General features: G+C 34.3%; 1 protein-coding gene across 1 annotated transcript in view; it reads left to right on the plus strand.

Annotated features, from left to right (window-relative positions):
• LOC108553633 (uncharacterized) overlaps positions 1-25613 on the plus strand; it is a gene marked incomplete at its 5' end in the record, with an annotated part of 107820 nt that overhangs the window by 70492 nt on the left and 11715 nt on the right. The window contains 3 exons of the mRNA XM_017908619.1: positions 15875-16068; positions 19235-19414; positions 22096-22421. Of these exons, the coding sequence (XP_017764108.1) occupies positions 15875-16068; positions 19235-19414; positions 22096-22421 (700 nt within the window). The remainder of the gene's footprint in view (positions 1-15874; positions 16069-19234; positions 19415-22095; positions 22422-25613) is intronic.

Genomic DNA, 25613 nt, shown 5'->3' on the forward strand with positions numbered 1-25613 from the left:
ACAATTAAGATATGGCACTAAATTTCCCCTAAATTAACCAAATTACGAAATACAAAAAAAATCAACTTAAAATTGATAATTATCGCAATGATTACGTTAAATAGCCCACCCTGTATATAACGTCTAACACTCCTTACGTCTTACCACTTTCAACACAACTTTTGCATTCGAAAATTTTTTCGTAGCAATGATATAACAATTCGAAACTTTCATAGCTTTCATAGAAGCTTTCAAAGATATGACAATTCGAACAACTCTAAGCTCGGTGACACCATTTATGCTAAAATTGAAAAAGAAAATTATCTGTAATTCATTTCAATATTTCACGTGTAATTTTAATCCAGTTACTACCTCATATCCAGTAATTAACACTAGAACTACCAATTCAGTCAAAAGGACTGGTCTCAGAATATTCCTTTTTCCAGTTACTAAGAACGTGTACCTATTTTCGAAAATATTTAATGTCAACTCGTATTAAGGCAGAACTGTAATTAATATATTCCCTTATCTTCATCCTACCACTAAAATTGCTATTAACTTATTCATTATAAGTTAATAAATAAATATTAAAGTATTTATAGTAAATATGTGGGATCTCTCGTTATATGTTCGTTTGAGATTCTCTTTGTTCCTTCGGTGTGTTCGGGTGGAGCTTCTTACGAATTGTGGTTATCTCTTGTGGTTCCATATGATGTGCTGGTGTCCTATGGTACTGGCCTGGTGGTATCCCCATGGTCGTCGTTGCTATTGATAGGGTAGCAGGTAGAAGGACGACAGGAAAAGTAAGGGATGCGTTTCGTCCCGAGCCTGCTAGTGGACTCGTCGGTAAGGCTTTCTTCTAGCAGACCCTGCCTTAGACCAGAGATACTTAGGTAGCATAGGAACTTCTATCGAAACATCACAGAGGACTTGCAAGAAAGTCCTCGAACCTTCTTCAAGTAGGAATCTATTAGCAAGGGTGAGAACTTGGTCGCTACAAATATTGTTAGTAAATATTATAATAAATATTATATTAACCTATTTACTATACTAAGTACCCATCAAAGATCAGTAATTCCAGTGTTAAGCTTCAAGGCATTGAAACAAACACAGACCAAGAATCACCATTCGAGTCCAAAGAGTTAACACATCGATATTCCATATCCACCAATACGCCATAAAGAAATTAAAGGAAAATTCGATGAAAAATGACTGTATATTGTCAATAGGTCGTCCTCAATTGACGACGGTTAATGACGAACCAAATTTCTTGAGGAAGGTTGTGGTTATAGTGGACTGTATTTTACGTAGTAGTTTCGGATAACTCTTCTGAACTCTTCGAATGTTATTGACTGACTGACTGGTACTGACCTAACTGACTTGTGCGATGCACGATCTTTCGGAGCCCATGGTTTCCAAAGGGAAGTCGTTTTTCCTATTGGTCTTTGAGAGGACCAAGTGGGCCCTCAGATGCCCCCAAAGAAGGGAGAAACGTCTTCCCCGACAAGGTCTGCTGGTCGAGGAAGCTTCTCCCTCAAAGGGGGTTGCGGTGGGTCACGCGCACATTCGTGACCCTTTCTACAGTACCCGTTACTTTATGGCTCCGAAAGTCGCGACATCGCACATGGTCTGGTCCCTTTCTTTTGCAGGCCTATTGCCAGCCAAATCCTAAGTGCTGTTGCCTGCTTTCTAACATTAATGGCTAAAGAATGCCTCGTGTCCGGTGACCCGAGGGAAATAAAGAATTGTTTGAAAATGCATTGACAATGAAGATAGAAAGGACACGGAACTTGAACTAAAACAGCAATTAGAATCTGGCTGTCAGAAGATCCTAACTGTCTTCTGGGTCTATTCTAAACAAAGGGCCGAACGAAATACCGGAACGACATTCCAAGGCTTAACAATGACCACGAAACATCTTGCTCCGCTTGTGTCTCCAGACACGATATAATTCCACGAATTACCCGAGTCTCTCTCTAAAAATATGCAGTTAACATTTACAAGCAGATTGCACAATTAACGATCTCGTAAACTCGCTGATATATCGGAAAGCAAACATTTGCGTGGCATAAACGCTCGTTCCACAAATTCCTGCACGTCAAAGAGCAAATAGCTGGGAAACAAGCTGCTGATCGTACTACGAAAATAATGTCATCACGTCCGCAACGTGGCCATTCGGCTTTGATGGCTGCTCTTAGTTTGTCGCCCTTGCTTCGTTGCATCGTAAATTATTTACCGCGAAGCGGAATCATTTCGCGGCCATCGCGGCTTACGGAATTACTTTCGGAATAACCCCGCTGGTTTCCGGCGTCCGCGTCCCTCTCTCGCTGTCCCACCGACTCGATATTTACGACGCTCGTCCCCGGCTGAATCTGTTGTCGGGCTGATAAATAGAAAAACGTCTCGTTCCAGTTTCGTCACGATAAGCAAGTGCAGCAGAGGATTACGTAATAAATCGCGGGGCAGATAAATTCGCGTGCACGGTCCGGCACGAGACATGCATCTTCGTTTCCGGGGAGGCAGAAGCAACAGAGATGCCCTCTTATCGTTGCTCTCGAATTCCGCTCGAACTAGGCGAACTTTCGATGCGAAGAGATGACGATCGCGGTTCCAGTCTTCTTATTCCGACTCTGTTTCGCCATACGCTGGCAGAAATCGCCAAGATATAGAATAGAATAAATGGGTCGCTGTATTTGGAATTCGAAGATACCCTGCAAGATATTTTTAGAATGGGTGAGATTTTGTTGGGGATACGTGTAATGGTTAATGGCTTGTTGAGAGAGGTATTTATATATAAAGGAGAGGAATATGTTTGTGTTTTTGGATTTAAATAAAAATCGAAATGTTTAATTGTGACTTGGAAAAGAATATTTTATAAAATACTTTGAAAGAGATTGATAGTTCGTTAAGATCCTGTGTAATGATTGAAGAGGTGGCTTGGCGTGTTTGAGAGACGTATTTTGATATATAGAACAGGAATAAGTTCATATTTCTAGGCTTAAGTAAAAATTGAAATGTTTAATTGTGATTTTGGAAAGTATATTTCATAATATGCTTTTGAAGAGGGTAATATTTTATTAAGATCCTGTGTAATAGTCGAAGGGGTGGTTTGATGTGTATGAGATACGTATTTTGATATAAAGATGAGGAATAATTTCATGTTATTAGGTTTAAATAAAAATCGAAATGTTTAATTGTGATTTTGGAAAGTATAATTTATAAGATACTTTTGAAGAGGGTGATATTTTGTCAAGATCCTGTGTAATGATTGATGGAGTGGTTTTAATGCGTTGGAAGACGTCTTTTGATATAAAGAAGAGGAATAAGTTCATGTTTCTGGGTTTAAATAAAAATCGAAATGTTTAATTGTGATCTGATAAAGAATATTTTATAAGATACTTCTGAAGAGGGTGATATTTTGTTAAGAACCTGTGTAATAATCACATTGTAGTTTGATGTATTTGAGATACATATTTTGATATAAAGAAGAGGAATAAATTTATGTTTCCAGGTTTAAATAGAAATCGATATGTTTAATTTTGACTTGAAAAGGAGTGTGTTGTAAGATACTTTTAAAGATGGTGCTATTTTGTTAAGAATACGAGTGACAATTAGGTATGTTATTAAAATTATAATCGTTTTTATTTGGAAGATACTTTTCAAGACGTTTTTAAAGCAGATTATGATATTTTATTAAAGACATAGTAACGTCAATGGTTGAAAAATTGTTCTCCGGTTCAATTTGATTAATATAAAACAAAAACACACTACGAGGTAATTCCTTAAGATAATCGATGAATAATTTATAGAAATTGTCAGTTTGATTTAGCATCTTAAAGACGAGGACAGGAAGAAGACGCTTCGACCTAACACTTTGAAACGATTAAATTTACATAACCCTTCGATTAAATCTCAATCGATCCACGTAATTCGAACTCCTTGACGTATTAAATCCGAATCTCTCTGAGTTGGTGAGTCAATAAGTAAGTAGCTACGTCGTTCTAGTAATTCCATTGCGTTCGTGTCTCTTCCATATAATTACATCACTTGCTCGTACAATTCTCGTCGTTGAAGTACCTAGAACAAGAACAGACAAACTTTCATTTACAAAAACAGTCATTCTTTCGTCGTTTCTTAACGTACTAGATCTACCTTAATGAATCTATAAATAAATCATCCAACCATCTTGCTGAAATCTTCCATCTTCTCCAAGAATAAATAGGAAACATCAAAGAAGATAAAAACACAAAATAAGTAATTTAAAATAACCTAAATATGAAAAGGGAAACATATTTCCTTCCAATTCTACAAATAGATACTCTTTTGGACTCTCTATCCTCCATTTTGAAAACCAACGATTCTCATTATTCCTCGAAATACGTCTAAACAATCCCTCTCTACAACATCAAAGAAGATAAAAACACAAAATAAGTAATTTAAAACAACCTAAATATGAAAAGGGAAACATTTCCTTCCAATTCTACAAATAGATACTCTTTTGGACTCTCTATTCTCCATTTTGAAAACCAACGATTCTCATTATTCCTCGAAATACGTCTAAACAATCCCTCTCTACACACCCTACGCTAATTTGCGACGAAAATACCATAACCTATCAAGAACATACCAAACAACAAACATAACCTCTTCAGCAAGCCAAAACTCATCGTATTTTGGAAACCAACAATTCTCATTATTCCTCAAAACACGTCTAATCAATTCCTCTTAAACCACCTTATACAAATTCGCAACAAAGACACCATATCCAGCTATTAACCGGTCTTGGTCAATCATCCTACACCTTCAAACAACAAACATAACCTCTTCGATAAACTACAATTTATCATATTTTGAAAACAAACAATTTCCATTATACCTCGAATCATGTCTAATCATTTCCTCTCGAATCACCCTACAGTAATTCGTAACAAAGACACCATAACTCAGTTCTTAACCTGTCTTGATAAATCCTCTACCTCCAAACAACATACATAACCTCTTCAACGAACTCCAACTCGCTATATTTTGGAAATAAACAATTCTCATGATTTCTCGAAACGAATCTAATCAATCCCTCTTAAACCACCCTACACAAATTCACAACAGAGGCATCATAACCCAGCTCTTAACCCGTCTTGACCAATCCTCCACCTCCAAACAACAAACATAACCTCTTCAACAAACCAAAACTCACTATATTTTGGAAACAAACAATTTTTACTATTCCTCGAAACACATCTAAACAATCCTTCTCGAACCATCCTATACTAATTCGCAACAGGCACACCATAACCCAGCTCTTAACCTTTCTCTACCTCCAAACAACAAACATAACCTCTTCAGCAAACTAAAATTCACTATATTTTGAAAATCAACAATTCTCATTATTCCTCAATACACATCTAAACAATCCTTCTCGAACCATCCTATACTAATTCGCAACAGAGACACCATAATCCAGCTCCTAACCTTTCTCTACCTCCAAACAACAAACATAACCTCTTCAACAAACCCCATCTCATCATACTCAGTCTGCTACCACACGATCACCTTAATCCTTCCTCTGTACTCACCGAAACGCACTAACCATACGATCGACATCATGCCAGCGTGTTCCGTTTGCTCAAGACAGGGGACTCCGAGACTAAGTATCGGGATCCACCGTGATCCACCCACGCAAACGAATGTCTCAAAGCTGAGCCAGGTTAATTATCGTTGATCGTGGACTAAAACACGCTGATGCACAGTCCGATCGGATCTTCGCGTCATCAGCGGCCGTTTATACGGCCTGCAAACAGGATCAAGAGATCTAATCTCGGCTAAATCGAAACGTCTGCCGAGTCAGACCCGACGCGGTATCAAAGCGAGCGCGGCTAATAACCGGGACCACTTTGCCGGGGGTTCGAGCAGACCTACCGCGGATATTACCAACACTTGAAATCACAGGAAATACGAGCGCGATCGTCCCTCGTGTCGCGTCGCGGTTAGCCTACTCTTCGAGTAATTGGTCGCTACAAGCGAAATGGATTCAGAGGGAGTCTGCGCGAGGGATAATTGTTGTTTAGCGACTGGCTGATGGTATGTTGGCTAGTGATTGAAATGCTGCAAGTTGTTTGTGATGCACGCTTTGATGCAGGTTTGCTACAATTTTTTTAGGGCAGTTTGCAGAATTTCGGATGATAGAGATGTTGAGGGGTGCAAGAGAAATTTGCTTTTTTTTTTTTTTTTTACGTTCGATTTTTGAAACTGTGTTAGTATGGAAGGGTGGAATACATATTTGTTTGAGCTTGTTTTTTTTTTTTCGTGATTTTTGATCCTTTGACTTTTGGAACTGTGTCGATATCGTCATGTTTGTACCGTAAGAATTTTCGTGGCCTGGGATTACTTCGTATATAAATATTTGTTTGTTTATTTATTTAGGAATTTAATATGAATATTTTTTAGAAGAGCGGATATTAATTACTCGACGGTAAATTTATTTGTTTATTTTTAGTTATCTGTTCTTAGGTTTATATATGCAAATATTTATTTACTCGTTCGTTTGTTTGCTTCTTTAATCGATAATTTATCGCAAAAATTTGCGAAGAGGGAAAATGTAAATTGTTTCATTAAAAATATATTTATGAGGTGTATCTTTCATAATCTTCGATCTTCGTAATCCTTAAGTGAGTATATTAATATGCTCGCTTACGCTCAAACAGTCATACGTCTGTGAAAATGAAGATGTTCCATTAACGAGTAATTAAATATGCGAATATATTAATAGTTATGTATTTTATTCTTCGTTTTCTTTCCTATATTTAGCGTCCATGCATTTTATCTCTAAAACCGGAATATACTAATCTAATTACTCACGTGTACCTTAAAACGCGGAATATTCATTACTTAACTGTTGCAATGAAGTTGTAAAAGATAAGATTTTGAATTTAATGAACTCACAGATGTTACACTTACAAGATACAAGATAAATTATATTGATTGCAACATCTCTGATTTCATTAAATTTTACATACCGTTACATAAGCTTGTATTACCGTTTCATTATTATTTTATTATATAATTTAGCGTTATTAAAGGTAATAAAGCTTTCAAATTTTCAAACTACAAATTTGGACTTCAAATTATAGCATTATATCATTGACAACAAATTTTAATACTGACTTAAAAACAATTAATAATGCATATAACTTTCGAATGTATTATTCTCAAAGCTTCTTCTGAAATTTTTAATTTTCGCTGGAAATATTGTTTCTATATAAATTAATATTATCACTGTGAGTGTTGGGTTTATGTATATGAATGTGAGTATAGCTGAATGATTGAGATCCATTTGTTTATAATTGTGCAATCTATGGTGCAAATATAATATGTGCTAATACCATCTAGTGTAAATGATGTTTAGAAGAATGTTTAGGAAAATAAAACAGTCGTCATAAAATTATCGAGGAGTAAACATTGCAATGAAATCGTGATAAAGAGTGAGAAAGAGAGAGAAGAAAGTTGTAAAGAGAGTGAATTAATTTATTATTTCAATAGCATATTATTTTGAATTTATTACTCAAATATTTTATGCTTAAATATACTTTGTGTTCCTCCTTAATAATACTGATAGATATTCCTGCCCCATTCAACCCACAATTACGTTGTTATCAATTATTACCAACGTGAACTGATTATTATTACCGACGTAATCTTTAATAACACGATTTCGAAAGAATTTTCAAAATATATTCCTCCATCGCATACTTTAACCTTATAAAACACGATAAAGCACGAAATGCCCGAGATAGTGGACAGAATTAATCCTCGATCGAATCGACGTACGTAGGCGGGTGGTCGAAAAAGAATGGAATTCCGGTTAAAATAAACCTTGTCCGAGCTATCGTGAGAAATCCCACCTGAAGTCCACTGTAAAGTAGCTAAAACGATTATTAAATACGCGAAAATCCCGGCCGGTTTTCGAAAACGAAATCCCGGCGGATCTCCTGGTACTCCCTGTTTAATCTCCGCAAAAATAAACAGGCTTCGATTAAAAATAATACTTCGTTGGCCCCTACTTTTCTCCATGAAATACGCCAACTATTATCATATACGCGAGGAGCATTAAATCTCAAGCGAAGTACGAACTAATAAATATCTCGTGGATCAACCTCCGGCCATCAGAAGCTCCCGTGATCAACACACGCGCCATTATTTTCCCTAAAAACACGATCCACTAACGCGTGCAAACTTGATTGTTCATGCAGCGTAATAAAACACGCCGCACCTTCCACGTGTAAATATTTCACAGCATTTTCGTTCGCCGTGTATTAATGAATTTCCTCGCGTTTAACCAGCCGAATCTTTCTGATATTCCGTAGCGGGGAAAAGGAGCGCAATAAAACGTGCTTCAGCTATACAAATAATGATAAACGGCTGAAAGCAATATTTCCGAGTCAACGTGACAAGATCCATGTATTTTTATCTCGATCGTACGTTTCCTCGCGTTCAGTTTCGTCTATCTATGAGGATCTGATTATCTTGAACAAACAAAGAGGAACGAGAAGAAGAGTGATCAAGGGGGAGCAAATAAAATTACTTGTTTAATTAAAATTGATTGATTGACTGGTGAAGTTAGTATAAAGAGAAGAAAAAATAGAAACGAGATCGAGAAACGAGGATACCTAGGCATTCCCATCGTCAAACAACGAATGAAAATTAGATTATGCGTTGGACCGTAACTATCAACCACTCTCGAATTCATGGATCATAAATTTTGAGCACTCTACTCCGTGCTATTTCGCTTCTCAGAGATTTTCTGGTTAATATTGGGTCTGAGATTTCTCTTTCAGCGTAGATAGAACGGTTAGAATTAGTGCACGTAAGTGTTTTGACAGTGTTTGTGGAGTTTGATTGAATTAGCTGTCTTACGATTATGTACTGGCGTAGTTCAGCGCCATTTGCATCGACGCCATCTTTGTGGTGACGCACAGCGCTGCCTCGCGGTCGTTCCCGTAATCATTGATAGTGATCAAGCTTCGAGTTATTAATTTACAGCTTTGAGCTGTTCTTTTTGGAGGAAAGTATAGTAATATTAATAATTGTAAGAGAGAAATGGGATTTCTTCTTTTTATATCTTTTTTAGAGTGCAAAATTACATTTCGTATGAAATTTCTTTTGATAGAAAAATGAAATAAAGTTACGTGGTTTATAATTAATACCTGTACTGGTGGCACAAAAAGGATGGTCTTAATGCAAGGAGTATAAAATAATGAACATTTTAAAATTTGGGTAACGTATGTGAATGTATAATATGGAATTATTTCACGGAAAAATAGGTTAAAATTTTCTTTTATTTTATTATACAGCTGTGGAGTAAAATATAAATTAATTAATATTATAAAGTATCTGCATTATCTTGTACTCTTTCGTGTTTTTAAAATTTATTATTGAAATATATAATAATTAAAAATTGCTGTGACAAAAAATGAATATAATATGTCTTAATCATAACTTCTAGTTATTTTTTAAATCGCGAAATAAAACAGTTAAATATGTAATTTTTGACGACTTTTAGTTACATTAAGTAATATAATTATTTTTAAGTTATGCATTCCTCGAGTGAAATTTATATAATAATACAAAATTCATAATATCATAATATCGTAAATTATAAGATCAAAAAATTATGAGTACGCAACGCAACTGACTACAATGAAACAAAATAGTTAATTAGTGAATAATTAGTGAAATTCTCATTGTGTTTATATCAAAAATTCTCTGTGACAAACTACGAGGAATTCCCCAACTGGAAATTCATTAAGGATTATTAAGTCAGGATACTGGGAATAATAAATTCAAAAGTGCAGAGAAAAAGGACATTAATCTTCTTGAACTCGACTCATGCGTCCCTTCTTCATTCGTTTCCATTCCATTAATATTACACGGTGTTCTTTTAAGCGCGAACGAGCATTGGAAGTTTTTCATTCCGTGACAAATTTACTAAAACATAAAATGACCGTGTTGATATCTTTTACAGTGACGAATGGTGACCCAAAAGTAATGAATTATGAGCGCGATGATAAACAGACTTTTAACGTCCTGGTATAAATCTTTAATATTATTTTCCCAATTAATTTTTGATACTTTAATACCGAATTAATTAAAAAATTCTTGTAGTATAAATATTTTCAGTTTGCTATTTTTAAAAGTACCAAATTCCACAAAACTTCGTTTCAAATTAAATTTTATTTTTGGCAGGAATATTAGGAAAGCAACGATGATTGATAATAAATAAACAACAAATTAGCATACTAGTAATTTTTAATTATTATATAATTAAATACGAGACAAAACAATTTAATTATATTGAATCACTCCTTAATTAGCAAATAGTCAAAGAATAAAATTTCAGAATATATTTCTTTTTTATTTTCAAATTTGCTTTTATAAAAAAGAAAAGAATAAATTTAGTTCCAAGTAATACGTAATGAATTTTACAGTAATTTCGTTTATGACGACAGACGGTTACACAGTGTCCAGTAAACGATCACAATCGATATTTTGAGTTTGCTATTTTTAAAAGTACCAAATTCCACAAAACTCCGTTTCAAATTAAATTTTATTTTTGGCAGAAATATTAAGGAAGCAACGATAATTAATATTAAATAAACAATAAATTAGCATACTAGTAATTTTTAATTATTATATAATTAAATACGAAGCAAAAGAATTTAATTATATTTAATTATATTTAATTTAATCATATTTAATTACCAAATAGTCAAAAAATAAAATTTCAGAATATATTTCTTTTTTATTTTCAAATTTGGTTTTATAAAAAGAAAAGAATAAATTTGGTTCCAAGTAATACGTAATCAATTTTACAGTAATTTTGTTAATGACGACACACGATTATACGGTGTCCTGTAAACGATCACAATCGCGTGTTAGACCATCACGCAAGCAACTTCATATTTAATCATTCGGATGCATTAGCAACGATATTAGCAGCAATAACACTGTACCATGCAGAATTCCACGCTTAAATTTTACGAGGCGTTTATCAAACGCCGACAAAACCATCCACTCCGTTACTTCCAAACAATCTAACCAGCGATAAAACGAACGTTTCGTTGGAAATTCTGAAACTACGAAAATCCATGGTATTAAAATGAGATAGTTCAGCGGAATAAAACGCAATTTGATGTTACGTGCAGATTCTTCACGCTTGAGGATTTCCTGCTCCACTAGATTCCCGCGAATCTGCTAAATTTTCCAACAACGATGTACCATTATCGAACGCAATTTTCTCTGCTTTTGTAATGCTCCATTTAGCTTATTATTCAAAACACCACGATGAATGATAAATTTCCCGAATACACGTTCGCTTTCGGGAAGGTAATTCTAATTAACCTCGTTACCAAGTTACCACGATTTTATCTCACAAATTTTTAATTACATCTCGTTTACACTGTTAATATTGAAAATTAATTCATGTGGCCTCTTATAATTGTTAGAAAATTGAGAAATTTGGTATACCTAAAGTCTTGAAAATATGAAATGAAACAATGAATGAAATATTTTATTTTTTAATTAAAATTCCGAATTATTTTAATACAAAATTAATTTCGAAGTAAAATAGAATTTTGAAAATATGACGAATAGAAGTTTCAAGATATAGATGTACTTATAACATACTTTATTTTTACAAACATACAATGTTTCACTATATTTGAAACACTATATTATAGAAATATTAAAAGAAAAAAGAAATCTTTTGTTTCATTGGAATTAAAATATTATACTCTATTTTTAATTTTAATTAAAATTCCGAATTATTTTAAAACAAAATTAATTTCGAAGTAAAATAGAATTTTGAAAATATGACGAATAGAAGTTTCAAGATATAGATGTACTTATAACATACTTTATTTTTACAAACATACAATGTTTCACTATATTTGAAACACTATATTATAGAAATATTAAAAGAAAAAAGAAATCTTTTGTTTCATTGGAATTAAAATATTATACCCTATTTTTAATTACCTCTGTTCTCACAGCTACAGCAGTACTTCAACTTGCATCTCTCAAACATCACCTGTATACTTGGTAATTAAATATTTCTTGAGTTTTATTAAGTAATAATTCGCGAATTTTTATTTTTATTTTTATACAAGATATTCGAAAAAATTAATTATTTATTCACGTGTAACATATTATTCTCTTCATCCAATTTTTAATTTTAAACATTAAACCAACCACGATCAAATGATTCTTAAAAATATATCGAAAGAAAAATTGCACAGTGGAGATTTTTTAATAAAAATTTGAAAAACGATTTAAACCATGGTAAGTTTACCATTGCTATACATATGAGCCATTCACTGCACGAATCGATTAACTCCACTTTTTGAAAAATCTCAAATTTAATTAGTATAGTCATAACATTTTATATTTAAGATTTTTCAAAAAGCTGAGTTAATCGATTTATGCTGTGAACAACTCGTATCTCGCAAAGTAAAAAATAGCCAAAAATCCGCAATTACCTTGTATCCCGCCATTTCTGGGAAACTGCGCATCCATCCCAAGGGTGTCATTTAAACGCCCGAAACTCGGCAACCCGGCGTCCCTATTGCGCCTTCTTCTGGATCGAATGATCGAAATGCCCGGCATTGGAATTTTCGTTCACCCTGGGGCCAGTTAACCGGCGATAATGACAGATGGTGGCTGTAAATCGTTGGAATATCGATCCTTAAACTTGCCGGAACGTTTAGAGGATGATCAGCGAACTCGTTCAGGATATCCACGATTTCGAAACGATCCCAACAATGGCCGGCTCTTTTGGGAAGATCGACACTGCACGGTCCCGGACAATAACGTGACAAACGTAAATTACCCGTCGAGAGGGTCCGATCTGAATGGCGAACAAAGTGAACAATACGCGCGATATGTCGTCCGGATCGGGTCAATATCCGGTAAAAGGCGAGTCATTTCGAACTAGTGCTCGTCCATGCTAAGTCCAGTACCGCATGACGGGAGAAAAATGGAGAGAAAAGAGTGCCGGAATGGAGGAACGTGGCAAAAGCTGCGGTCACTTTCAACGATCGCGTTAGTCTAACGCAGAGTTCGGTAGACGTTTATGAGGAGATAATTATGGAAATGAACGGAGTACCGGATGTTTGGGTAGAATAATTTATTGGCACTGCGAATGAGTGCTTGGGAAATTGAGAAGCACGTTGTGGAATTTATATCCGACGTTTAATATGCGAATGATGAGTGTATTACTCATTATTTATTACCGCAGATGTTCGTAGGCCTCTGATTGCTTCGGCGAGAATGAAATTTCGTCGTGATTTATGGCTGCGTTTCTTAACCTATTAATTAGCAATGACGAGTTAACTCGTCAGGTGGACTGTCGATGTTTTCAACGCGGTCATTCATTTTCTTCGTCATTTTTTCCCTTGCAATGCTACGTTACGCTTGCGTTGCACGTGTGTATTTCGTGCTTTCATTTACTCCGATTATATCGGTCTGAACGAAGTTAATTTATTTTTGAAAATTTGTTCGATGAAATTCATTTTTTCCCTTTAGAAATTTATTCACTGTGAGAGGTTTTAATTGGTGGATAAATTGCGGGGTTAATAGGGTTAAGAGTCCCCATTTGTTTGAATTTTCGACTGCTTTTTTAATTTGGGGAACACTGTTCAAGGCGAATTTTAATTCGTAGTATCCATTGTTAAATTGAAATTATTTTATCACATTTTTTTTAATTTTTAAGCAATACTGTATTGTAATATTTATTGTTAGAAGTAAGACTTACATTATCGTGAATTGTAATACAAGAAAATCTCACCGGTTTTACAAAAACAAATTCCAGGTGGTGGATTATTTTCTTTCTCTCGTGAAGAAATAATAAAATTAACAAGGGTCGGTTTTTAGCATGAACTCTTCAGTCGTATATAATAATTTAAAAAAGTACAAAAAATAAACTATGTATTCCATACTGTGCAGGTTAAATCGAACACATAGGAGTAAGCCGAAAAGCCTTGGAATTTGGCAAACAAACAGTTTTTGAAAGCTTTCTCGACATTTCCCAGACATACTCGTCCAAGTTCGAAAATACTTGCTGGCTTTTGTGTCTCTAAATATTTCCACTTTTCAAAATTCTAAAATACTTTGTATTCTTCAAATATCGTTTAGCTTACGAAAAAGTGACAAATTTATCTTCATCAAGATACAAATAATCTCTATAGAAACAAATTATTTCTGTTCAAAATGCCATATGTACCCTTTTTAATTAAGCATTCGAGGCAATGCAGCAATTCTTAGGGAATTAGTATTAAAATCGTGAAAAATCTCTTCGAGTTTTCAAACTGTCGAAGTTTTTATAACTTCATAGATATAAATTATTAACGTTAAAAATTGTTAAATGCTCCTTTTAATTAAGCATTCGACCATTTAATTCTCGGAGAATCAGTATTAAAATCGTGAAAAATCTCTGCGAGTTTTCAAACTGTCGAAGTTTCTATAACTTCATAGATATAAATTATTAACGTTAGAAATTGTTAAATGCTCCTTTTAATTAAGCATTCGACCATTTAATTCTCGGAGAATTAGTATTAAAATCGTGAAAAATCTCTGCGAGTTTTCGAACTGTGGAACTTTCTGGCCGCATTCGCCATGTTTGCTCGTACTCCGTCGCGCCATCTCGCGACGCCGTGTGGAGTTATGGCCAACGGGATGACACCGCGACTCGTGAAAATTACCGTAACAAGTGAAATATGCAGCTGGTGCAGTGACACGGCATAGAACAGCGGGTAGAAAGTAATTGTCCGGGTCCTACCCCATTTCCAAATATTAGGTCGCGCTTCGGAGAGGTGAGGCATCGTAAATTACGACTACAATTCCGGAAAATATACGCGCCTGTAAAAAAGAACCGTGCCCTCTCCTTCAACGTGGTATAAATATTTACGAAACAGCGTGTTCTGTCTTTGCAGTTTCAACGAACGATTCCACCGCTTTTTCGTTTTCTCTTCGCGTCCATTCGATGGAAATAAAATGGTCGAAGTGATGTGTAATAAAAACGTTCACTTAAAGTACTTGGCTAATTTACTTGAATTTCATTCGGACCTTTTAATCGGATTTAATGAATTTGTTAGAACCTAAATGAACCGATTAATCGAAATTTTTTCCCAAATTTATCCAGGAAAAATTATTTATTGCTTATGAAATTATTTATGAACTATATGGCCGTCTAATTTTTTGAGGTTAGGCTCTTTAAAGGGATACAAATTTTGTTAAATAAACATAAGCTTTCTTTTAGACATGAATTTTAATTCTAAGGAGAATGAATACTATAACTATAGTATACGACCTATAGTGAATCCTTAAATATAATATACATAATAATAATAATAATTAAAACAGTCTAACGAAAATAAAAGAGTGTACGTAATTATATTTCTATCTAAATAAAATTCAATATTAATTCTACCAACAACAGTACTTTCAGTTACTACAAAAATTATTGTTTGATAATTCTACCGATAGCTAAACACGTGAATTTATTTTAATGAGACGTTTATAATAATCGTGGTAAAATTAGTATGGAAATTCAAAGAAATCGATGCGGAGTTTTAAACACAGTACTCGGTGAAGAAGCTTTATGCTTTCGTAAAATATGTAAATTCCTTGCTGAAAATAAACGAGTCATTAAAGGTAGAAAAAGACCATTCTTCGCAAACTCTCGTGATATAGAGGTGCATCTCTTTGAGAAACAGCAATTACGACTTCGTTATCTCCTCGGCAATTTGAAGCAGATTTTCTTCTGGGAAGTTTCAAAGAAGAAAAAAAGGAAGTTCACTTTTGAAGCGGTCGCCTTGGAATTAAGTGCACTTTGTATGGTTTTCAGAGAACACGTTCCGAGTGACGTTGCAGAAAAGCAGCCGAGGACTTGGCCTAAGCGTTTCCGGTGGTGGGACCGCCGGCCCGGTTAGGGTAAGGAGACTGTTTCCTCAACAACCTGCAGCTTTGTCCAACAAACTTCAACCTGGAGACATACTTTTGGCTGCCAATGGAATTCCTCTAACTGGCCTCACCAATTATGTGAGTATAACGTTCCTCCGACTCTTGCTATTTTTAACCATTGTTTTTAATTTCAAGCTTTGGAAGATTCGGTGCTGTATAGTAAAATTAATATTAAATTTAATTAGGGTACTTATTGGAAAACAAAAATTGGAATTTTACAAATTTTACAAATTGGAGTTTTAAATATCAAAGAATATTAAAAAAAGAAAGTAGAAATAATTAAATTCCTGAGTCGAAAATTACAAAAATATTATTTTTTTTGTATTTAGAAGCAAGTATTGCAATTAAAGGTTTATTATGTGAGTATAACGTTCCTCCGACTCTTGCTATTTTTAACCATTATTTTTAATTTCAAGCTTTGGAAGATTCGGTGCTGTATAATAAAATTAATATTAAATTTAATTAGGGTACTTATTGGAAAATAAAAATTGGAATTTTAAATATCAAAGAATATCGAAAAAAGAAAGTAAAAATAATTAAATTCCTCAGTCGAAAATTACCAAAATATTTTTCCTCTATTACGAAGCAATTATTGCAATTAAAGATAAAATTTGACATATTATAACAATTTCTTTTAAAATATTATTACAAAACTATGTCTACTCAAAGTAATAATTTTAATTTAAAGTAATAATTTTCATTTCATATTACAATTAATAATTTTACCGTAATAGCTTCAGAATTAAAAATATTTTTGATAAGTAGACGAAAAAGAATTCTGTAATAGAAAAATATCGTCATTATAGTCGTTTAACTGCTTTGTACAATATAATTAATTACAGTATAATAACTCATTTGTGAGTCCACATTAGGCATTCAAGTATGTACACATAGATATTCCACAGCTAAAAAATCGAAATAAAAATTGACAGGATGATTAGAAATTCTTTCAAAAATGTCATAGAAAGTAAAACGTTTCTATTTCGCATTGGAATCCGAAAATCCGCGTTCGTTATAATTAATTACAGTATAATAACTCATTTTTGAGTCCACATTAGGCATTCAAGTATGTACACACAGATATTCTACAGCTAAAAAATCGAAATAAAAATTGACAGGATGATTAGAAATTCTTTCAAAAATGTCATAGAAAGTAAAACGTTTCTATTTCGCATTGGAATCCGAAAATCCGCGTTCGTTGCCATGCGAGGAATAACTTTTGCCCATGGTCGCAAACCGTTCTCCTTCATCTCGGTCCATCCCGCTTAACGCGATGAGCTGGCTGCGACAAAATAGCGATTACTATAGCTTTAGATGGAAGCTACGGGCTTGTCTTCTCGTAGCTCTTAGAGATTTGCATTTGATTAGCATAATGCAGCTACATCCGGAACTCGGAGCAAAGATCGACGCTATCTTGCGTGCAGTTGCCCGTTTGTCCCCAGAGAATCAAGGTGTAATATCAGTTCATACTGTGCGCTGCACCTCGTGCCATCTCATATGAGATACCGTATTAATCGTTGACCTGAAAATTTTATGCATAAGTTCCGTGACTTTGTTACGAATTGAATGACGTACGCCGTTTGAATCATACGCCACGAGATCCACGATTTTCGATTATTATCGTGGTTACCTACTTAAACGATTTTTTTCAATCAGTTACGAAGAATAGAAATATTTTTATCGTTATTATGACGGAAAAGGTTCTCGCGTGTGTACGTTCTGATTAGAAACTTCCCTTATCTGATACTTAACGTCGGTTACGAATCGATACTTGAATCGACAAGAACATTAAAACGTTATCGTTAAACAAGAACACGAAACATTCCTATAATTTTCAATTTTAATTATTAAGCAGATTTTTTGAATAATTAAAAACTACTGTATCAAGTATCCAAATATTAAATATAAGTGTTTAAAATAATTTAAAATACCACAAATTCTGTAGAATTATTTATTAGATCATTTATTGTCTATTAGAAAAACGAATTATCAATAGATAATAAATATATACAACTTTCCAAAGGAACAAATTATACTCAATTATTTTTCTGCATATCTTTAAAATAATTTAAAGTACCACAAATTCTGTAGAATTATTTATTAGATCATTTATTATGTATTAGAAGGACGAATTACCAATAGGTAATAAATATATACAAGTTTCCAAAGCAGTAAATTATATTCAATTATTTTTTTGCATATTTTTAAAATAATTTAAAGTACCACAAATCCTGTGTAATTATTTACTAAATCATTTATTATCTATTAGAAATACCTAGTATTAATAGATAATAAATATATTTAAGTTTCTAAAGTAACAAATAATACTCAATTATTTTTTTGCATGTCTTTAAAATAATTTAAAGTACCACAAATTTTGTAAAATTATTTATTTAGATAATAAATATATACACTTTCCAAAGGAACAAATATATTCAATTATTTTTTGCACATCTTTAAAATAATTTAAAATACCACAAATTCTATAGAATTATTTATTAGATAATTTATTATATATTAGAAAGACGAATTATTTATTTAGATAATAAATACATACACGTTTCCAAAGGAAGAAATATATTCAATTATTTTTTGCATATCTTTAAAATAATTTAAAGTACCACAAATTCTGTAGAATTATTTATTAGATCATTTATTATCTATTATAAATTATAATTATCAATAGATAATAAATATATTCAAGTTTCTAAAGTAACAAATAATACTCAATTATTTTTTTGCATTTTATTGACAATATAATAATCCACAATTTAATTCAGCTTTATCTTCATCCCCAAAAATTAAAAAATTCTCATTCTTCTTGCCCAAAGCGAAATTTTTAGCTCCAAAAAATTTAATACTAGAAAGATATATCGAAATTGAGTAATTCTCAAAATGCAAGTGGTCAAAATCAACAGAAATAAAGTACATCATAATAAAATTGTTAAAAGAAATTGTTTTTCAATTTATTACAAATTCCAAATTCCAAAAATGTAGTACGTATACGTACACAGGTACAACTTCGAAACATCGGAGATAAAATCTTCGATTAATTATTACTATCGCGTATTGCCCAAAAATTTCGTATCTTCCTTATCCAGCGATCATCGAAAGCAATCTTCACAGCCACTTCGGGAAGCCGATACGACACACTCGAACACGCTGTTTCTTTCGCGACTAGTTCAGCGATCGGCAGCCGTTTCAGATAAGATTTTTAATCTCCGTTCGGTGCAACTTGTTGCAGGAGGCCCTGGAAGTGCTGCGGACGACACCCAGCACCGTCGAGTTGGTGGTGTGTCGACTTCCGGGTGATACGAGTGTCACACCACCGGGTGCACCGCCACCACCGCCCACGCGGCGCGAGCCGCCACCCCCGCTGCGAATTCTCAACCCCCTGCCGCCTCTTCAAATCGAACCCTGCGGCGTGAGTAACTCTTATGGGATCCTTCCTTCTCGCGATCCGGCGGATAGCCGAATTTCCTGCACCACTGAATCACTCCATTCCTTCATTTTCCACCCCTTTGCCACGATAATCGCCTGATTCGAATTCGAATGATTCTAATTTTTTTTTTTATTTTTTTTTTTTTTTGAGAAAGATTCTACTTTCACGCTTTTCAGTTCACCGTTTATTTGACCGTGGTAGGTTTAATGTCAACCCTTTGCATTCATTCGAGAGGTGATTCTCAATCACCGTTTGTTTTATGCTATAATTTAAATAATGGATGATGATAATTATATTAAGAACATAAAATTATTCTATTCGTTCGTTTTTCACGAAAATTCACCATTTTCTTTTTTTAATTTTAGCATAAAGAGTATCAGTGAGCTTATAAAAATCTAAGAGCTTCGAATTGCATTTTCATGGCGAAGAAATCTTTGAGTCTAAAGGGTTAACATAACGCAAAAGACATGTGTATTTTTGTTTTTTGATTTTTGTTTAGAAAAATTTATTTAATTATCGAGAGAGATTATTTTTATAGAATATTTATTTTTATTGGTATGTGACGTGAAATATTTTGGTCTTTGTTAATATCTCAATGTAGATGATATTTCGCGCCTTTTCGTTCACCGGTTGTTTGACCGTGGTAAGTTTAATGTTAATATAACGCAAAGGACATGTATATTTTTCTTTTTCCATTTTTGTTTAGGAAAATTTATTTAACTATTGTGGAAGATTATCTTTATAGAATAATTATTTTTATTGATATAGGGTGAAATATTTTGGTCTCTGTTAATAAAGGTATTTCACACCTTTTCTTTCACCGCTTATTTGACCGTGGTAGGTTTAATATTAACATAATACAAGAAATATGTATATTTTTCTATTTGGATTTTTGCTTAGGTAGATTTATTTAATTATTGAGAAAAATTACCTTTATAAAATATTCATTTTTATTGATATGGGTTGAAATATTTTATTCTCTATTAATATATCAATGTAGAAAATATTTTGTTGACTTGCATTTTGTTTCAAATAATTTACATAATTGTCGAATTTTGTAAGTTCTTTTTCTTCCTGATGTGTATAGTATTTTTTGGTGTCCTTATGAAGTACTCTAAATGAAAGGAAGTAGGTCAGTTAAAAAATTCTCGAAAATTGTTAAGTATAGTAAATATAAAAATAAGCATCAGTATTATTTGTAATTCAATTAGAAATTTCTTAAAAATTTCTTAAATTGTTGTCTTTTTTGCAATGTAAATTTGTTAAAAAGTTGTTTCTTAAAACGAACACAAGAGTATAAATTTTGTACCAAAATGGAGGATAATTAAGCCAGGTTGTTTATAGATTATTAATTAAAAGCATACGCGTTTTTAATCCTCCCTCGGTTCTATCGGGCAAGCCGAGCGGTGCAACTAGTATATCTAAAGTGATTAATGAATATACTATCTGTTACATGTAGGAAGTCCCAAGAGGAATACGAAATTCGATCGAAGTTCGTTTACAATTTAGATTTCGGTATTTCCCAGAGTATACACCGTTCGTGATGCATTTATAATAAATCCCTCGCGTTTCTGCGCCCAAAACATTACTGCATATGAAAGGCTAACCAAATTACACATAACGTTTTTATTGCCGCGATATTCCACAGTTTTCATTTCAATAATCCATTTCAAACGAATCCAAACTATTTCGCTGTTTAATCAAAATTATTATATACACCTTTCATACGTATATTCAAAAAGGAGATTAATTTTCTTATCAAATTAAATTGCAGAAAATTACAAAGGAGATTTAAAACTATACACTAACCATACACTCTAATTAATAAGAATAACTACATAAAAAAAGAAAAGAAAAAGAAAACAGTAATACATTACCAAAATTTATAAAAGGAAGAATGTTACGAATCATAAATCCACCAAATCCTCCCCCCCCCATCCCTCCAAAAATATATACTCTACTTAATATTAGGTTTATAGACGTTTTCTGTATACCTATCTCTACAGACACCTATAAAATTGTCAAGTAAATAAAACCACGAATTTTGTCAAGAAAATAAAAAAATAAAAGGAAAAAATATTAGTTTAATTTAAAAACAATTACAATATTAACAGACTTAATATAATTAAATAATTAATTAAATCTGTTAATATTGTATAATTAGAGCAACCATCAACGGGTCCCGTAAACCTAGTGTTAATAAGCCTAATTAAAATTCATATTGTAAAAGCAACATGGAAAATAAATAGCAATCATATCAAATCAATCCTATGTCAAATGCTACCTATATCACAAATACTCCTATGATTCACTATATCTCCACATTTCACGAATTCTGTTCACCCACCTTAATTTCTACAAAACTTTCCAAAACCCTAGCACCTCTTCCACAACCTTAACCGCTTGCGCTATAAAGACGTGCCACGCACGTCGAGATGCTTTTGTTCCAAAACTGCCAGCGACGTGTATACCACGTCAGTGTGACGCCTTACCGCATGTTATATCGTAGAGCGAGGCACGGCAACCGAAAGTTAAATCGTAGCGCAAGTGGTTGAGATCCTCTGTCCCCAAATTTCCATACGCACGACTCTCTTTTGCACTAAAATCCGAAATTGGTCACGAACCAAGCGACCTAAACTCTTTCGCAACCTTCTCTTTCGCAGGAATTCGACATAGAAATGACAAAGGTGGACGGCAGCCTGGGCTTCACCCTGAGGAAGGCGGACAGCAGCGCGCTGGGCCATTACGTGAGGGCCCTGGTGAGGGAACCAGCACTGAGCGACGGCAGGATTCGACCTGGGGACAAAATAGTCGCCGTGGACGGTGCACTATTGTCACCCATGAGCCACGAAGAGGCTGTCCAATTGCTACGACAATGCGGCCCGACTGTCAGACTTCGACTCTACAGGGATCTCGCGCAGACTCCTGTCTCTGCGCTCTCTCCGACTGAGCCTGACCATCCACTCCGTCCACCGCGAACCAGTCTCAGGTAACCTTTTATTCCCAACTTCTGACTAACCTAACCACCAGTAACCTCTTGCCTCTCTTTCGATAGGAACATGAATTTTGGATTAACAGACCCCGTAACCCTGCCTCACCTCAACTACCCTTCTTCAGCCATCGACGATGGTTTCATCGACACCGAGTTTTCTTAACGTCAAATAATTTGCAAATGTACATCGACGAGTGATTGCATCGACAATCAGTTCACCGATAATGATTTCAGTGTCATATGTGTGGTAGTGGTTGTCATGGAATGTGTGGTATGAGTATAAGGAATGTTTGTGTGGAAGAATGTGTGTATATGTGACGAGTATGACAGAGAGTCTCGTGAGAAAACAATCAGTAGGTGAATGACAGTCATTACAAATAGACGTTGCGTGTGAGAGAATCCTCGAGAGATTATATCACAGTAAGAAGCGAATTTATTTTACGAGATTTAGTTATAATTTATGTTGTGCTGTTAAATAAATCTTCTTGTTAGTTTATCCATTTACTCACAATATGTATATGCGTGGGATGAGAGAATGAATCGAGCTTTTGTCTTAGCAAGTGCCAAGTGCATGAATGGCACGGTAAAGTGTCGAATATCTGTTAATGCGACTGATGATTGATCGATAGGATGCGAATGTGGATTGTAAAAATGCTATTATTGTAAAGTCACACAGTCTACTGTAACGTGGCGAAGGCACCTTGGTTAATTGTTGATACCTTCTCAGTATGCCGAATCATTACGGGATACTGAGCATTTCGGGTGTGTACCCTTGCGCGAAGCCACCTCACGTGGCCTGGCCCCGATCTCCTACGACCCATGTGGTAGCTGTAGTAGATCCTAACGGGTCCTTTAGATCTGGTGAAAAGTTCCCTACAAAAATGAAGCTTAAAAATATCCTATATTATTAACCGCTTGTGTCCCAAGCAGCGCGATCGCGCTGTTCAGATTTCATGTCGAGAAAACCCAGCACACTTCGAGCGTTCTCGACAGCTGACGGTGCGTCACCGACTGTCGAAGTCGAAGAGCTATTGCACCACTTGGCCATTCATCGTTATAATATAATTGAAGCGCTATCGCACCGCTTGGAATTTTCCAACATAAAATAGAAGCGCTATCGCGCTGCTTGGGTCCTTCTATACCCACTTAGAGGCAGCGCATTCGCGCTGCTTGGAATTCCTCGACAGTGTTCTTTCAAAACTCTGGGACTCAAACGGTTAAATAATAATGAACACTTTCGAGAAACGCTTCGAGAACCTTTGAGCGTTTAGCAATGCGTGGTATGAATTACTATAAAAGGGATGTCGAATCTGAGGTCGAATCCAAGAGTCTGAGAATTAGAATGAGAGTTTCAGAGTGTATTGGAACGAAAGTTCGAGTGCAAGTGTGTGAAAACGATTCTGTGTAAACGCTGATCGGGTAGCAATCTGTATTTTCATCATAAATATCATTGTATTGTTATCACTCCTTTGTGAATGTTAATCTTGCATATGTATTATTGATAACGACGAACTGATTGTCGGTGTGGACAAAACTCGGTGTAGGATCGTGTCGATGAGATGATTGTCAGTGATTTAAAAGTATCCTGTCTGGCCTATGTAATTGAGGACGTTACTGAAAGAAGAAGCCATAAGTTATAATAGCGTCAAAAGTTTTAGTTTTAATAGAGACCAAGCCTAGTGATATGTACATAATATATGATATAATCGTACGTTGTAAATGATAATTAATTTTGGATATTAATAAGTCGGAATATTAAGTTAGAATTTTATTTTTAAACTTATGGCAACTCGTTAAAGATCCCTTTTTCAGAAACAGCCTCAATCGAAAGTTTTGAACGAGGCCAACTTTTAGGGCTGATTTAGCGCGGTAATATCCTTTGTCTCGCTCCACGATACATTTTGCTTTTGTCTGCTCGTTCTTGCAAGTGTTTACCGAGAGAAATACCATTTGTTAGAAGTTTCAGGCTAGTTTTTAGGTGAGATGAAGGTGGAAGTATATTGGCGGTTGCTGGAAGGTTTTGGTAGCATGGCTGTTTCATTCTGTGCTAGTGATTAGTTCAGAAGTTTTCTCAGATGAGAATGTAACAGTGCATAGAATTGGTAGTGAACCATTGAAAGTAATAAGTTTAGGAAAATTCTTTGTACAGTATAGGTCGTGTATTTGATAGTACTATTTGATAGTGTTTGATAGTACTATTTGATAGTATTTCTACTATTAAAGAAAGCTGATCTTCGCAACCTCAGTGTGGTTAAAGACCCTTGGACTCTCTGACAGAGACACTCTACCCAATCCATTGCTCTACGATTATGCCAAAATATAATCTGAAGAGCCCTTGTTTAAGAAATTCTATATAAAGATAAGATAAGTCGCTTCGAGGAAAATTTAAACTCGAGAACAAAGTTCAGACTGAATTGTTATGTCTATAGTACATTCGTAGAACAACAGGCGTTCATTATCATAAAAGTCCCTAAGTTGCTAACTTGATACACGTGTCTAAACTCCGTTCAATGAGAAAAGGCAGAAGATATGAACAAAACGTTCACGTAATCAATGCAAGTAGTTACCAAACGTTGATGTTCAGGGACGTATAAAGAGGAACCCTTGCCAAGGATCTTTGCATGCGATTCCTACTTCTTTTCTTATGTATTGAAGTCAGAGAAAAATATTTAGGCCTATTCTGATCTCGCACCCTTCGTGTGAACTCTACGTTCGAGAAAGGAAAGCACAGCGTGTCTATACTGGAGAACCAGAGTTCGATTCCCGTCCCACAGTTTTGATATTTTCAATATATTTTTTATTTTGTATTCATTTTTCGCCTATGAAAACATTGTAAATACACAATTATAAATAAAACTTCTTAATAAAAAAATTTATTTTTTGCGCTTTCTTATGCTTGTATATGTTTATTGCAAAATAATAAGAATATTATCCAAGAAAAACACTTTTCTATAGCAATCTTATTTACTACAGGAAATACTAAACCTATCGCTCACGTAAGTATTAATTATTAAATTAAACATCCTATAAAAATGTTGCCTATAATTCGAATTTTACTGTGCAGCTATAAATGTTCACGAATTAATTAGAAAAACTTGGCAATTTATTAATTTTCTACCGTGGAATTGATTTCTAGTATCCAGTTCGAATACAAATTTTACCGCCTGCGATCAGCGCCATCTATGATTT

Source organism: Eufriesea mexicana, unplaced genomic scaffold, assembly GCF_001483705.2.
Source record: "Eufriesea mexicana isolate 0111107269 unplaced genomic scaffold, ASM148370v2 scaffold11475, whole genome shotgun sequence".
NCBI lineage: Eukaryota > Metazoa > Arthropoda > Insecta > Hymenoptera > Apidae > Eufriesea > Eufriesea mexicana.